Source organism: Perca flavescens, chromosome 16, assembly GCF_004354835.1.
Source record: "Perca flavescens isolate YP-PL-M2 chromosome 16, PFLA_1.0, whole genome shotgun sequence".
Classification (NCBI taxonomy): domain Eukaryota; kingdom Metazoa; phylum Chordata; class Actinopteri; order Perciformes; family Percidae; genus Perca; species Perca flavescens.
Genome location: NC_041346.1, coordinates 11,279,821 through 11,296,866, shown reverse-complemented (window position 1 = coordinate 11,296,866; position 17,046 = coordinate 11,279,821). Strand labels below are relative to the sequence as shown.

Here is a 17,046-nt window from a genome sequence, read left to right as displayed (position 1 = left end):
TCCCTGCAGATGCAGCTATGCGTGCATAATGCGCCTCTATGTCACACATATGCTAAATTCTGACTTCAGGCTTCCTTTGCTGAGAAAAAAAAAGTGACTCAAATGGGATTCAAACTTTGAAGCAGCACAACCACTCTCCAAATGATCCCCTATTGTGGGTCTGACATAATTGGCTGCTGAGGAATATTTCCTAATAACGTCATTATTTTGGGACCTGCAGGAACCTAGGTGGTCCCGGGCCAATCAAGACGCTCCAGGATCAAGCTTGATGAAGCCCACAAGTTGTTAACCCTAAATGATCACGACTGAACTCGCAGGGCTCTCGGAGAGGGAGGGGGGCTGCAAATATGATGGTTATAAATTCGTGATTGAACTTCAGTGGGCGCCTGTGAGTCTGCAGCTAAGGACTCCTCCTGCCTCCAACAGCCAGCAATCTGCGTGTCTCTCCTCAGATGCTGAGGGAGTAGCTCAGAAAGAAGGGTGGAGGAAGAACACACACACACACACACAAAAAAAACAATAACAAGAGAAAGACATTTCAGCACCGGAGCTGTCCGCGGCTCTTGGAGAAGTCTCTATTGCTGCCAAGGGGGAGAGAGGCTGCTTCCGACTGTAAATTGTCCTCTGGGACTGTGAGGAAGGAGGGAATAATAAACTGCCGTGCCATTCATCTCTCTGCGGGGCTTCCGACAGGCGAGTAACGGCGCACATAGGCTACTTCATTCGAGCAAAGTCTTGCCATGCTGGACAGCCGGGCTTGAGACAGAAAGGATAAAGTCTCCACACAAGTCGAGGTGAAAAAGCCAGCCTTTACTCTTTAAGGTGAGTCGCCTATGCCATGCTCGGCTTTCTCTTTAAAAAGGTTACATAACAATAACTAAAACAAAAACTGCCATGCGGGACGCTCTGCTGGTCTACATCCAGCTTTGTTTTGTTGATGTTGCGAAACATATGGGCTGTGACTGGACTCGCATAGCTGGGTGTGCTGGGAAGCCTCATTGCAGATGCTTATTGTATGGGATGCATATTTAGGTCAGGGCGTCGTGGTTGTTATCAAACTACAGTTCACGCTGCTTCGGCTGCTTTTGGGTCCTTTCCTTTTATAAAAGTGCGATGTAGGAAGAAAAAAAAACGACAACGCAGAAATTGGAGTGAAAAGACAAAATTCGGGGAGTTCTTGGACTACTGGTGCATGTACGTCATTGGGTGAATAAGTGTTAAAGCGCCAGGCTTCTGCTTTTTTCCCCCCTCTCCTATGATCTTATACAGGAAGTTGTATCAATGAGAGATTCTGCAACTAATGGCATGGCTGGATCATTCTGAATTCCTGCAACAGACATACTTTGTCTTCCCCAGCCGCTCTGTCCACTTTTCCCAGCCCTATATCCCACAGGGGAGTGCTGCTGTCCATTAAGCTCCCACTCAGTCTTTGCTTACAACCCTATTGTTGTTATGTAGCGGCCCACACAGGTCCACAAACAAGCCAGTTTTGGTGTTAACCTTGGAAGGAGCCCTGCTCCTCACTCTGCCTGCAGCCTACTCTCTCCAAGAGCGTTTTGGTTGGCACAGGCTCTCTGGCTGGCAGCGCCTGAATGCCAACGTGATGTCTCCAGTCCAACAATGCATTGAGATTTAAATTCCTCCTCCATTCAGACACTTTTTTTTTTTTTCTTCTTTCTTCGGTCAGTTCAATAGCTGAATTCCAAACCCTTGTACGCATTTGTCGAGCTTTGAGCATGTTTTTGGAGAGATTGTTGTTGTACTGTTCAAGGATGAGAGATGAGGCAATGCCATGCCAGAGGGAGAGATGGTGGTTCATGCACAAATCACTAGTTTTCTTCCAGAAGAATTGAGAACTCCAGGGGCAGCAAGAGAATCCTACTTTACCTCTTGCATTTGATTTATTTGGCCCTGTGTGTCTAAGTGCACGTACATCTGTTAATGATTCCACTCAGTCGCTACTACAGGGATGAGGGTGAACTCGTTAGTGTAATTAGTTCCAGGTCTTCGCTTTCCCTGGTCCATGGGTGAGATCTTTGGCTAAAGGGGGATTCATTCCCATGAAAAGGCATGCTTTGTGATGCTTCCATTCAAAAAATCTCCCCCTCCTCCCCTGAAACAGGGAATGAAAAGGAGGACTGGTTGGGATTCTAATCAGCACATAACAGTGACAGCCTACAGCTTTGGGAAGGGAATCGTACAGTCAGAGGAACACTGGCTCACATAACATGGGAGTAAAGCCGGATACAGATTAGCGTCACGCGTTCATGTAAAATGTATGTTAACATAACAGTGTGTTAGAAATGTGGCTTGTAAATTAGGACTGTTGTCTAGTAGTGCAAGAAGAACCAAAAACTGCAGATTTAAAAAGGACTGTATCTGCTGTATTGTTTGTCCTGTAAAGCAGCGGTCCATATCCTAACGTAGCCACTCATGAGGGTCCTAAAGAAAAATCGAAGGTGTTACAAGATGGTTAAAGGGTTCATAAAGAAAAAAAAGCGATTCTGTTACACATTTTTTTATTGACTTGTCTTGAAGTAAAGTGCTTTTCTTTTCTCCAAATATGTTTTGGAGAAAACATTGGATTATGTGTTGTTTTTTGTTATTCTTCTGACACACAGTCAATTACGTTTTCTTTGGAAAACATGCAGTATAAGGGCCACCTTAAAAGGTGAAGTTATTTGAGCTAAATTGTTGAACACGGCAGTCTGTCACGTTATCACAGCGACCTTGTGCAACATCTTTAAGCTACAGTATATCCTCTCTGGTACCTGGTCAACCAAATGTACCAATAATGACAGCAGACCTGGTTATATAAACAATTCTAATGGAAATAATAATCCATTTCAGCAGTATAATTAACTATAGAGTTGATAGATAGATAGATAGATAGATAGATAGATAGATAGATAGATAATTTATTCATCCCGAGGGAGATTTTAAGTAGTTGTTTTCTGTAGACTGATAAATGGCTGTTATATGAGCCCCTGTAGACCACAATAACATCCCTATGGTGGCACTTGGGCAGCGTAGGACTGACTACTAATGCAGACCTTAGGTGTTCCTCTAATACACTGCTGCCTATAGGAGAAAATGGATTCCAATTCAAACTAAAGATTAATTTCCTGTTTAGGCATAATATCCTTAGCTCTAGCCACCAATGTGAACAAAAATAGTTCCACCAAGATGAGTCTTAGATGCATTACATTAATAAAATTTATGATGGAACGCCAGTCCAGTGTGTTGGATGCTATTTGTGTTGTGAACTGATACAGTTGGAAGAAGTGTGTTTGGCCCGACATGGTCTGATAGTGTTAAATGAACGGGTGAAGTGTGGATGGGCTACAAAAGGATTACTCAGAGGAGCAAAAAAAAAAAAATCATGAGGATTTAAAAAGCACTTTGGTGCCACCTCCCTCTGAAATTATCAATATTTAATTAAACCAAGGTGCTCCTGAGGGCTACATCATCCGAGTGCACGTCACATTGAATTGCTGACATAAATCAGGAGCCTGAGTATATAAATGTTGAACCTAAAATGTTTCTCCGACTCAAATGCAAAAAGTTTATAAAGTGTCGGATAAAATGGGGAAACAAAACGAAGGATACAATTCTCCGTGCTGTATTTGGAAGAGACACAAAAACGAGTGAATTGCTGCTATATCTCACCATCTTTAGAATATTCTGTGAGCACTGCAGCTTGATAGAATAACATTTGCTCCACCATATATGTCAGATTCTGCCCCAAGGAATGGCACTATTTTCCTTCCCTTCGTCCAGATCTTTTTTTATCCAGGGGCATGTAAATCATTCAGAGGGCTCCGGAAAGGAGAGCACAGCAGCAGAGGCAGCTGCTCCTGCAAGAGTCTACTGAACGTCAAGCCTGAGGGAGTTCTATACCATCCTCCTCAGATTGTATTGCTCTCAAATATAATATCAGGCGGTGAATTTTGGTGACTGCTGAGCCTTAGTGGTGTCACTTTTTAATTATATTTGGCACTGGAACAACTTGTGTCGGATGTTGGTAGTTTGGGGCATGATAACTTTGTACTCACCAAACTAATTGCTGAGATCTGAGAAATCTGGCAAAATCATTTCACCAAAGTGTGGTGGAGAAAGAAACACAATCAGTCAGATGATCAAACAGGTTGTAAACGATAGGTCAGCTATATAAAACAAAAACAAGATTGTATGGTCAAACACATATTTATTTACTAGCCGCTATCTAATGTTAGCCCCAAAGTTGGCTAAGCAGCACTCAACAAAGTCTGAACAAAACCACATGCTCGCTAATGTTAGCAAGCTAGCTAATAGCACACAACATATACATAAGACAACTTTGAAGTTAGTGGGAGAGGTTAGTTCCCTGCTCCACGCTAACATATGTACTGGATGCCTCAATTGTTTTCCTAGAATGGCGAAGTCATGACCCGCCCTACTCTGTCTCTGATTGACTAGTACTTGTTGCCTTCATTGGTTGGGTTAGTTAGGTTTAGGCGTGAGAAGGGAGATTGGTTAGGGTGAGAATATCAGCGTAAGAAAATCAGAGGACGGCTCTATGCCTGTCTGTCTGTCTGACTGCAAACCAAACTGATATCAACCACTCAACAAACTCTGAAGAAAAAACGGTGAACAAGCCGAGCCCAACATTGTTGGAGAATAGAGCATTACTTGGATTAGTTAACTGTAATTATTTACTTAATTTCAAATTATAATCCCTTACACTACTCTTTGCTAAAGAAGAATTGTTGTAACGCATTACTAAGTAAGGTTGCAAATCTATAAATTGTGATGGATGTTTACAACAGACTGTTTGGATACTACTTTAACAGTTGGCCTGTAATTGTAATTAACTCTGTAACTCTAATTTGGGGCTGTGTTTAAAACCTGTATGATCGTCTGACTGCTCGTTTCTTGTCCCCTCATTTTTAGCGTTGTCAGATTTTAGCAATTAACTTGGTGAGTACAATGTTATTATTACAGAGAGGTACAAAAATAAGATTGTAATAAAAGGTTTGATTTACATGTACAGTATTTGCTGTAGATATTCACTAGAGTGCTGTCACGCATGGAAAACAAATACATCACCTATCTCTCTTGTTAGTATAAAGTGCATGCAGGTGTCGAGATGCACAAATGCTGCTGTCAGTCGGGCAGGAAATTGGGTTGAGGGTTTTGACAGGCTTGTGGTCAAAGGCTTTAGGATCTTAGACATGTGAGGCAACCAAGTGGCAGGTTACTCAGCACTGTCTAATAACCTAAGGTATGAAAGCCAGCCACTGACCCATTTGTGTCAGAATAGACTTGTACACTGAGGAAAAAAAAAACCTAAGGCTCTCATTTAGAATTCATAAGTTAACCGGAATATGACAAGGTCTTCTGTGTGCTCATCAACAGCGGCTTCACACTTCCAGCTTTGTTTGAAGAATGCGTGTTGTGAGAGATACATGATTTTCTAGCAACCTGTCTTCATCTTCCCTCTGGCATCATAAAATTCCCCTGTACATATTTGAGTGTACATTTCCATTAAATCTGCTATTGAATTGTAGTGACAAATGAGTTGCGGCATGGTATTTATTAATAATGCAAGACGATAGACACTATTGTTCCCTCCTCCCTTGTTAGGTTTGTTTATATGTTTTGTTCTATCATGGATAAATCCGATTTTGACTTAGACTTATGAGTGCTTGACTTTGAAAGAATAATTCAATTATATTTGTGCCATTGACTATTTATTGACTTGATGGAGTGTGCGAAGACCTTGGGGCTTGTAATAGCACTTAGTTTATTGTTATTATTTCTCATTTCCCTCCCAGTGTTTATGAAGCCTATTCACTTTGCTGGCCATTAAAGAACAATTTGTTTTTTTGTTGATTATCTCATTCAAAATGGCACGGTCCATTATCTGCACTGCAGTGTAATTGAGGATCCAGCTGTGGTGGAAGCATCTAATCAATATATCAACCATACCATTATTGCAAGCCTTGCCTCCACACATGCTAAAGCTTTAAAACTCCCTTTTTTTTAATCTTGGGTTCGTGTGAAGGAGGCGGCAGTTTACAAGTTGACATTTCTGGCATCTAAAGGCTGTCGCTGATATCTGTGGCAGTGCTGCTCCGAGCCGGAGCAGGAAGGTCACTTCAGCGGATAATGATGTCCCTCTAATAATCAGTGAGACATCCTGTTTTGCGATCACCACATTGTGGTTTTGGACACTTCTGCTTGGGGATTTTTATACATTCAAGTGGTTCAACTAGTATCCAATAGTAATAGGGCTATCTTGACTTGTTCCCCATGTTAGCGGCTTGGCTGTTGGGAAGGCAATGTCAGTCAGTCCACCCCTTGTCCAGACTGATGAAGTACTCAATGGATTGCCAAGCAATGTTGTAAAGACATTCATGGTTCCTGGAGGATGAATCCTACTGACTTTGGTGATATGCTGACTTTACCTCTTGCACCACCATGAGGTTGACACTTGTGTTTTTGAGTGGAATGTTTCAACAGCTGTTGGATGGATTGCCATGAAATGTGTAGATGCCCCCCATTTACTCAATAATGTAACATCATAGCTCCCAGCCTTTTATTGGATTTCCTTGTGATGCTTCATGCTCCGTGTTTTTTTGTGACCCTTCGTCACAGACTGCATATTCTATTACCTGCGACCAGTTAAACCACAGCAAAAGATTTAAGATAAAAGAAATACAAATATTTTGTTTACCAGAAGTCCCAGCGTGTTAATTATCCCACGCCTTCAGATTTATGTGGGACCCATTGGTCTCGACCCTAAGGTTAGGGATAGGGTCCACGTATTTCCTGTCTCTATCAATAAAGCCAAAATGCATAAAAGATATCTTAAAAAGGTGATGTATAATGTGCATTTGGCAGATTATTGTTTAATCAGTGTGTGGAAAGAAATACTAGCGAAGATAGATGCATTTGGATTCTATTACTGTAAATTATCTACTTATTGTCAATAGACATGATGAAACATCTTTATTATATATTCTCTTTTCAATGCTATTCAAAAACTACTGCTGCATTAACATGATGGAGCACAACCTTTCATCCTAATCTTATCTATGCTAAACTATCTGAGCTGATTGTCATTCCTGCAGTTAGGAGAACAGCCTATCCAGAATATGTGTATATTAATCATCGTATATTCTCAGCATGCTGCTGTCATTTATTAAACTACAGGAGGGCTTTGTCACAAGGTAGACTTACGTACCTTTTAAACTGAGTGGCTGCCTTAAGGAAGACAGTCACTCCCAATTTTTCCACAAAGCATAGCAAGGCTTAGCAGTTAGTATACAAGTCATTTTTGTTTTCTGGCCTGTAACTAAAGGTTTTTCGCCATCCTCTGCTAATTTCTCACCAGTTTGTCCATCCCTGATAACCTAGTCCATTCGTATTTTGCTCTGTGGCACAAAGCAGTCTAGGGCTGTTCTATTTGGCTGTTCAAATAAGAAAATTTGACTGTTTGCTCCTTTTTATTTATTATAGACCATTTAGCATCAGAAAATCAATTGGCATGAGTTTCAGTGATGAATTCGACCATGTGTTGGCATTTTGGAGTATACTTCATTTAGTAATTTTTACCAGTGTGGACATATGTCATGACAAAAACATGGTTAAAAACCTGGTTTCATGAATCTGATGGGACACATTTAATAAATCCCAACCAGCAGCAGGAGTCCATGCTTCAGCTGACTTGATCTTTGACCTTATTTTAGAGACACACCAGCCAAAATAGATATTCATGCAGTTATAAATAACGTATTACTTTGCCTCTGTTATGTCTGCATGAAAGCAAACCAAAGTAGAACAAAGAAATCAAAACGCTTTTGATGTGTTTTATCTGTGAACACATGCTATTTCACTGTCTGTATCCCTAGATGTGTTTTGGATCGTTTTAATGCATGAAACCTGAGACAGTGCAGCTTGTGCTAAAGTCTGTGCGATACAAATGACTGTTGTAGCTTCTACAGTGTATGATACACCTGGAGCAGCAACCTGAGCACATAAGGCCTGCAAGGCAATTAAGCCCTTAGCCTGGGAGGAAGAGAGAGGGAATGACTCCCATTTCACTTCAGATAAATGCGATTGAATTTCACACAAGCACTTATGTGAAGCGTGGATAAATGGGATTGCATTTGAGAGCAAAGACACATGTCCCATAAGTACCATGTAATCAACTTGAATCCACGAGGCGCCCTTTTTCAATAATGGAATTCATAGTTGTGTCTCACTTAAGTGGAAATCAGAACTAAGTCAGTTTATGCATCTTTTTTTCCCCTAACTTTCCTGCAAAGTGTACCGCATCTTACAGCGTATGATGTCACCTTATGTGTTCAAGAATTATGCAAACACTGGATATTTTTTGGGACCCTAGAAAATGCAGGAGTTGGCAGATTCCAGCACAATGACGAAATGAAAAGGAGTTATTGCATGATTCAGGTTTTTATTATAAGGTGCTCATCGCATGTAAATTATGTTTAAAATGAAACAATAGCCATAACACTAGCATTGTAAAAATCAAATTGTCTTCATTAAGGGAAATGCTCAGATGTCTAGAGGCGTTTGCTTTAATATCCAGCAAAACATGCAGAGAGAATAAAGTTAATTTTCTCTTATCTTAAAGTATCTTATCTCAACTCTGCATTCGGAGTTGAGAAGAAATGATGTCACTTATTGACATAGGGCTGAACTCAGCTAGTTGGGGTGATTGATGCTGTGCATAAGCATTGAGCATGCACATGTTGGAACCAATAAAAACAAGCACACATTTGATATGCACACACACCAAATGTCTATTCTCTGAACTGTCAGTAAAATCTGGCCTCCTGACATAATTCTGGAAGTTTATTTACCGATCAGAGATCAAGTGCGTTACTCGCTGGCCCAAAGGTTGAAGAGGATGACCTTTGGTTGGAAGGTGACACCAGCATGAATCCCTGATCAATTTTGGAAATTTGGTTGGTTGGAAATTGGATGGGAAACTTGCTCAGCATAAAATCGAAGCTCCCTCGAGCATGTATGTACGTGAAACATTGCTTGAAAAAAAAGCATGTGTGTAAAAAAACCAAAAACAACAAAGCAAAGGCTTGTAAAAATGTCGGACATTTTCCATCTTTCCTGCTCGAAGCGCTGAAGATTTTTTGGTGGTCAACCATTTTGAGAAACTCTTCACAGATAGGTCTTCCAAAAAGTACCTAGGACATTGCTCCTGGACAGACACAGCTCAACAACGTAGAATATAAATTGATAACTGGCCAGTAGCTACATGTTACTTACAGGCTTTGTGTGTGTGCTGTATTTTGAAACCTTTATCCATTTTTTTTCACGATGACAAGATGATGGGGATACGTGACCTTTCAAATATCTATTATGCCTTTTGGCTTTTCCCCTTTCCTTTGTGTTATCTATTTTTTTGTACATCTAATAGGTTTAAAAAGTGAAAAAGCCCAAAGTCCACCCCAAAGGGACTTACCATCTCCAACAGAAAACACTGTTCACAAACTGCTCCAAACAGCTCTGTTGTAGTCCAGCCTTTACTTAACACACGTTATAATGCTCGCCTAGCTGCTAGCATGGAACACCCTCATACTCTGCTTCTGACTGGCTAGTAGTCCTTTCCTAGCTACTGCGCATGTGTGACTTCTAACAAAGATGGAACAGAAGTGAGATGCCTCACTCTGTAGCTAAAACAGAGAGCTCAAAACACAGGGTGAAATGAGTAACTGCAGCAATGTGCAGTACAACAAAAATATGGTGTTTTTTGAAGATTAAACCATGTAAACCTATTCAGGTACAACCTCTAAATACAATTATGAACATAAAAATGACCATAATATGAGCACTTAAATGATTTTTGTTAGACAATCTTTCGGATTTCTCAGAACTCTGACGAGCAGTTATACACTGGCGTTCAGATGCATGACACCCTCACAATGTTGAGTTGTGGAGAGCCACAGACATATTAGTGCAAATGATAGATTTCTGCATCAAGTATCCCTTACTCACAAAGATATGAAGAGGAGCCTTTGTGTGTAATGGCATCACAGACACACAAGCTTATGTTTTCTCAGACATCTGCTACCATTGTAGGGGGTCCTATTTAGGATTTGAAATCGCACACCTGGGGCTTGTTGCACAAAAGTAGAATGAAGAAATCCAGGATAACTGAAAAAGCGCAGCTTGACTTAGTGTGGTCTGCTCATCGCGGCTTAATCGCTTGCACGTTTGCCGAGCCAGGATAAGAAGGTGAAGCTATGTCAAGCCAGGTGTACATAGCTGGGATAAGTGCACGTCCACGGCTTTCTTAAATAGACCACGGTATCGATCACAGATTTACTGATGAAGAAATGGAGAAGACGAGTGCGGCATATGTTTTTACCTGCTGAGCAGCAGCGTTTAATGGAAAATTACGAGGAGGTGAAACATATAATATGCCAAAAGGGAAATACGGCTGTTTTTATCAGACAGAGAGAAAAAAGCCCAACAAACATTTTGGGACTGACTGAATGCATAAGGATTTAAAAAGATCTACTTAGAGGCTTCTAGTCACTCCACATTGTTACAAAGTTGTACACTGTGTTTTCATTGCTTTTAATATGTTGGTTTTATGTGTTGGTTTTATTGCTGTATCTGTTTTTATGTGCTAAATGTGCTGGTTTTACTGTAAAGTGTCTTTGAGTAGCCTGTAAAGCACTATATAAATAAAATGTTGAAAATGTTTTATTATTTAGCCTATTAAGTGAGCAGAGGGAATTCTTGTTCCTCGGGAAATTTACCCTAAGGACTAGGCTTAATTTCAAACCCTTATTCATAATGCGAGAATATGTTTTACAACCATATGCACAAATCTGTATAAGCTATTTCTAGTTCTAAATAAATGTCTACAATTAATGTTCATACAGAACAAACATGACTGGAAAAAAACAATATAGCCTATTTTTCATGTTTTATTTTCACTCCCAAGCTCCAAGATGCGTGACAGCACCAAAATAAAAAGATTAAGAAGCTTTGTGGCATTCCAACACATTCCCACTCCCATCTCATAAAATACGGACGTTTGGTCAGGTGCCATTTGCGTTGTTATTGACGCTAAAAGTCTCCTTTAGAGTCCGCTGCATGGGGTGGAAGGATCCCCCTGCCTCCCCTCGCCTCTCCACGTTGCACGGGGCAAATTCAGCAGAGGAAAAGCCCATTTCCTCCGCATTGTCCCGCTTTATCTCCGGTGCCAGTGCAACCATTTCTTACCATCCAAACAACTACATTAGTAGGATGTAAATCAAACCTGTAACAGCAATAGTGACAAGTAGGCTAATGCATGTTAATAAAAATAAAGCAGAACACATTCAGAAGACAACGGAATAACTTTTAAAAACGTTTATTTCGGATCAGAGCGGCAGCTGATTTAACACATAAGACTCAAGGACTAATCTTAGCCTGGCTATTAGCCTGCTCTGGAGCAATATATCCATGGTTACTTGGCTGGGTTTAATTCAACCTGCTTTTGTGCAACCAAATCAAAGCTAAATTCATCCAGGATAACTTGAATAGCCCGGCTTAATCCTTTATCCTGGTTTTGTGCAACAGGCCCCTGGTGTTTAGAAAAATATGCAATATAGTGATTTATTTATTTTTTCAGTGTGCTGTGAGTTGCAGGATTTACTTTCTTAGTTTACACCTTTATATTTGTCACTCGAATCATTCAAGCAAAAACCTAATCTCAGTCAGTGTTGTGAATAATGTTATAATGAATAATAACATTCCATTCTGTGAGAAGTTTGAAGAAAGTTGTTAGTTGTTAGTGCAACACTGTTTTCCTATCTGTGTGAGGAGACCTTGAGATAATCCCTCCTCCCATCCTGACTCTCTTATCTTACTAGACCTCGACTTAATGAATGAAGCGATTGTTAGAATATGCACATCCTTGTGGGTCTCATCAAACCTTTAGAACATTGTTCTGCTTCGTGTCGCTTTGTCCTCCGAGATCTCGCCACTGCTTTCAGAATCTACTCACAGGGTCAAGCCAGATGATAGGCTTCAAAACCACAAACAACGCTGATCGGATTGTTTCACAACCGTCAGTATCCACATCTTTGTGCCGACTGAACAGTGAAATACTACAGCAGTGAGAGTGAGTCACAGAAATGTGGAGCAGATGGGGAGAGTTTATTAGTAATAAGGAGGAAAGGAGTTCAGGGAAATTGTTGCTGATAAAAAAGAGATTTGAGAGATTTAAGGGACCGAGCTGTTCAGTGCGAGAAAGCCACTCAGGAAGTCTAAGAAGCGATGTGCAAAGAGACAAAACATTTTTTTAATAGGTTGATAATTTCATCTCTGTTTGACGGCAGTAAGCGCTCACCTTGTTCTTGTATTCTTTTACAAGAAAAAACATGATTTTGCCAGAGAGTTCATCAGTTAGTTTACCATCCATGCGTGCTGTATGATTTAGCTCCATCAGCTATCATCTTTTAAGAGTTTTACTCATTCTTTTCATGAAGGATCTGGTCCAGTAAATGTCGTTTTGATTGGAGGCACCACTAAAGGACATGCATGTGTGTATGCATGCACTGCACATGACAGTATATTAGGGTTGGGTACCGATACCCGGTGCTAATATGGCACTGGTGCCTAAATGACGTAACCTACCTAAGCGGTAACGTTACTCTACCGTTAGCTTTTAGCTGGATTAAACACGGTTAAAATGCTGACAGCTAACGTTTAACGGTGTAAAGTGTGACTGTATGTAACTGTAGAGGATTCCAACACTGGGACGTAACAGTCTGCAGCTGCCGTTGTTGGAAAAACAACAGGCATCGATTAGGCACGGCACCGTTTTCAAAGTATCGCTTTAGCACCGGTATTGGAAAAAACCCAAAGGATACCAAACCCTACAGTATATGGTAGATGTTTCAGTGTATAAGGTATGTATTAGTCAAGGTCAAGGTTAGTCAAAGGCCCTGAGAATGTGTTTTTTATCAGCTTCTTACTATGGGGGACTGCATTTAGTTTTTTGCTCTTCTTACTGATTTTATGTGGGCGGACCTCAATTGGCAAAAGCTGATATCAGGTTCTTCCGTGCACCAATCACAATTCAACAATATTTGAATCACAATCTGATGACAGCTCTGGGTTTTTTGTCTGCTTATGCTGCTGATAAAACACCCGCACAGTCCTGATGATGCAGACTGGCAGAAATTTCGAGATTTTATCTTATAATGAATGATATTGATGATATTGTTGAAAATAATGAAAAATTTAAAATGTGAAACCAAGCTTTAAGAGACCTTTAATCCTGCATAAGAAATGGTAACAAATTGTTAATAAATTGTCAACGCAGCGCACTTGTGTAAATGGTCTCTGTCTCTTTCTCTCTCCCATCTGTCTGCAGCCATGGGAGTGCTCATGTCAAAGAAGCAGCAGGTGGAGAAGGTTCAGAAATGCAACGCTGTTGTCTCTGCCTTCCAGGCGGGCATTAAGGACCGCCCTGCCCCAGCAAAACAGGCAGACGGAGAAGTGGAGGACGGCGAGGGCCCTGCCAAACCTTCAGCCGCTCCTGACAAGAACACCCGGGAGGCAGAGCGAGAGGAAACGGACAATAGCGCAGGTCCGTCGACCTCCCACCAGGCCTCGGGGCCGGCGAAGGACGAGTGTAAGGCCAACCAGGAGTCTTGGTCCAGGCTACGGGACGGGAAAGGAGTAGAGCCTGAAGATCTTGACAAGAGCCATCAGCTCACGCCGCCTGCTTTCGTGCGACCCAAAAGGGAAGCCGATGATGACCAGCAAGTAGAGGTGGAGCTGGAAAAGAAAGAGCAGGTATTAAATGATGGCCTAGAGCGGTGGCTAGTGATCTTAATTCATATTTAAATCAGGAATATATATTAAAAAAAAAACCTTTTATGTTGACAAAACACGCACTACAAATCCCCAAATCCTGGGATTAAAGAGATGTGTGCAAAATGTCAAAGAATCACCATGGCAACAGCAGCGCATTATCTCTTTTCCTCCCCCAAGTCAGGCACTACGATAAAGCAGTTCCGCCAGGCTGTAAATGGACTCTTAACTGTATCTCAACACCCTTGTTGAAGGTGAGAAAGTATTAGTACAAAGTTGTTTCCCCCTTTTATTTCCACACTAGCTGTGAGATGTGTTGTGTGTGGTTTTACGTGAGGGCTCTTCACAGCGAAAACATCTTGTGGGCGGGCTGCTTTCCATGTGGCCCAGAGAGGTGACCATATGCAGGGCGACGCTGACTAACAGTGGATGGAGTTCACAGGAGCACTGACACCATCAGGTTTTCTATTTTGCAAAGAGTAAACATTGCCTGGCAACTTGCTGTACAGCCAATGCTGCACTTTAACAAGAGGCACAGAAATAAAAGCATCTCCCTGGCAATAATAATAGATATGCACTGAACTCAAATGGTATCTAGACCACAATGGGTAAAGCAATATAGGATGTTTTTCCCAGGCTAATGCTCCTGATGGGTGGGTTTATTGTGTTCATTGAAAGTTCTGCATTTTCCTTAGCAGCTGTCTCTTTATTTTCTTATGTAAAGTATGGTGTACCTCAGGGGTCAATTTTGGGACTGTGCCTCAATCCCCAAAGCATAAATAGACATGGTGTCACTCAGTTGTACGTCAGTGTGTTGATGTTAAATTTGTCAAAAAGGAAATGAAATCCTTACATTATCCTGTGTTTAGTTGTCTATTAATTTTGGAGTGGATTTAACTTATTGTTATTTTTCTTTAGCCCATATTAATATCTTCCTTCTTTTTACCAGTGGATCCAGTGCTTTTTATTTTGTTGTATGCTTTCATTTACGGTAATGCACTTTTCCTATTGTATGCAAGAAATATCAACTCTAAGCTAGCTATGACATTTCTTAACGCAGTTATGCTTCCAAGAGGTGGAATTTATTTTCTCCACTTGACACTCAGTGAGCTAAACTTTATCTCTATAAAATCAAAGCTAAACTTTAGCTCTATTCTTGGGCCAAAATGTCAACTGTGCACACACACCATTCTTCACACTTCAACAGTCGGACTACAAGGAAAGTTGCTGAGCACAATCATACGCCCACTGGGGGAGTCCCTCTCGATTTTATTGACCCCATTACTTTTTCTTTAGTACAATCTTTAGGACAATAATTCATTCTCTTGTTGCCCTGCTAAGTTTAAGAGCAGCTAAAGTCTGTATGCTGTTTGATACAACCAAAACACATGTAAGACTGTGTGAGATAATGAAAAATAAATTGTTAGTCTTGGTTTTTTACATAAAGTATTGCATAGAAGATGAGGAATTACCTACTTTACCACTTATAGCCCCTGTTGGAAGTCTAGATCTCATTTTGACTGGGAATATCTATGATGCAGGAAGCCTGTTGATGTAAAGGGAGTCATCAGATCACACTAGTGTGCCGTAACTATAAGATAAGCTGTGACTGAGGAAATTTGACAAGGTCTTTTCTGTGATGTGTCTACCGCCCTGAAGCTGGGGCCGTAGCACTGAAAAGAGATAAAAAGGAAGCATGGAAATTGACAATGTTTCTTGGATTGTTCAAATGTAAACACTCTATCCAGGTTTATCACAAAAGTTCAAACAATGGGTACAAAAAAAGGCCATTGGGGTTTGACAAAATCGAACTTAAATCTGTTTTAAAAGGCATGACTGAGATTTCCTGCATAGTTTACCAATCAAGAATTTTCCCTGGCTTGACAGCTGAGTGTACCCTGGGTATAACTACATTCTACTGAGAATTTGGAGAAAAACTGACAAAACACATATTAGACACATGTCAGACGAGGACACAGATATCATTTTTCATTCACGTAGACCCTGAGCAAAAAGAACACAACAAAAACCACTAATACATTATACAATACCCATCCCCCCATCAAACCACACTCCTACCACTGATGGACTGATTCCTCATCTTTCCACCTGACCGGTTATTCAGAGCACAGCAGAAGGAGCAATTCTTGTTTTTGTGCGTTTGTAATCGCAGTGTCTGCCTGATCGAAGTTTGCAACAACAATCTTAATGTACATGTCACAATCTGACTCTGTTATTACCTCAGCCACCCAGCGATGAGATGTGTGAAGTGTGTGAGGTGTGGACGGCCGACGACCTGTACCCATGCAGGATCTGCACTCGGATGTTCCACGACGGCTGCCTGAGGGAGCTGGGTTACCTGCGTGCCGAGGCCCTGCAGGAGATGAGAGATACGGCCCACACCGTTACCGGCTGGAGCTGCTACTATTGCGTAAGTCTGCACAGCGCACTGCCACTGTCACTTGCTGGACAACTAACATGCGGTTTTCATAAATGCAATCACCAGCTTATCTTATGTTTCTACATAATTCTAAAATCAGATTAGATAAAATGCAACTTTGCATGTTTTTGAAATTATCTCAGGGTTCTTATCTACAAACATTCTGTCTTTTAGAGGAAAGTTAAAAGTGCCGCAGGTAGGATTGTGAAGATCCAGGACTTAGCCAAAGAATTTGAACATCGACAACTTCTCGTTCCCTCCCCCCCTTTCCGCTAAAGGCCAAAACGGTCTCCTAAGCCCCTGCCCCCACAAGGGAGAATGAATGTGTGTGCATGAGCAGTGATTGACACGCATTTAGACACCCTCCCCCCCGGCCCTGATTGGTGCATCTGAACAGGGAGCGGTGGATTTTTGCAAATCGTACTACAGGCTCTAGGTTAAATGACCTGCTTCATGTAGTTCTACTGGAACATAGGGTCAGTTTCAGCAAATATGACAGAAAGTCTTTAGATGTCTTACCTACTGCACCTTTAACTTCTATGTAAATTAACTGAGATTGATCATGACATTTTAAAGTGGCAATTATATTTTTTGATAAAGGCTTGTTGGCCAGTTCTGGTGATAAGGACAAACTACTACTTAAATCACGTCTAACAAGGTCTTGACATCCGATTGACGACGCCTAATGTTGCTCCACAGCATAGCTGCTAGAGCTAACGTTCGCTTCATAGAGTGACTGTGCTGCTTCAGTGCCGATTCAG

General features: G+C 41.1%; 1 protein-coding gene across 2 annotated transcripts in view; it reads left to right on the top strand.

Moving 5' to 3' along the window:
* The first annotated feature begins 399 nt into the window (after nt 1–399).
* phf24 (PHD finger protein 24) overlaps nt 400–17,046 on the top strand; it is a 36,751-nt gene continuing 20,104 nt past the window's right edge. For both annotated transcript variants that reach the window (XM_028600787.1, XM_028600786.1), the window contains exons 1-3: nt 400–822; nt 13,403–13,827; nt 16,091–16,276. In XM_028600787.1, coding sequence (XP_028456588.1) covers nt 13,405–13,827; nt 16,091–16,276 — 609 coding nt within the window. In that variant the 5' untranslated portion in view covers nt 400–822; nt 13,403–13,404. The remainder of the gene's footprint in view (nt 823–13,402; nt 13,828–16,090; nt 16,277–17,046) is intronic.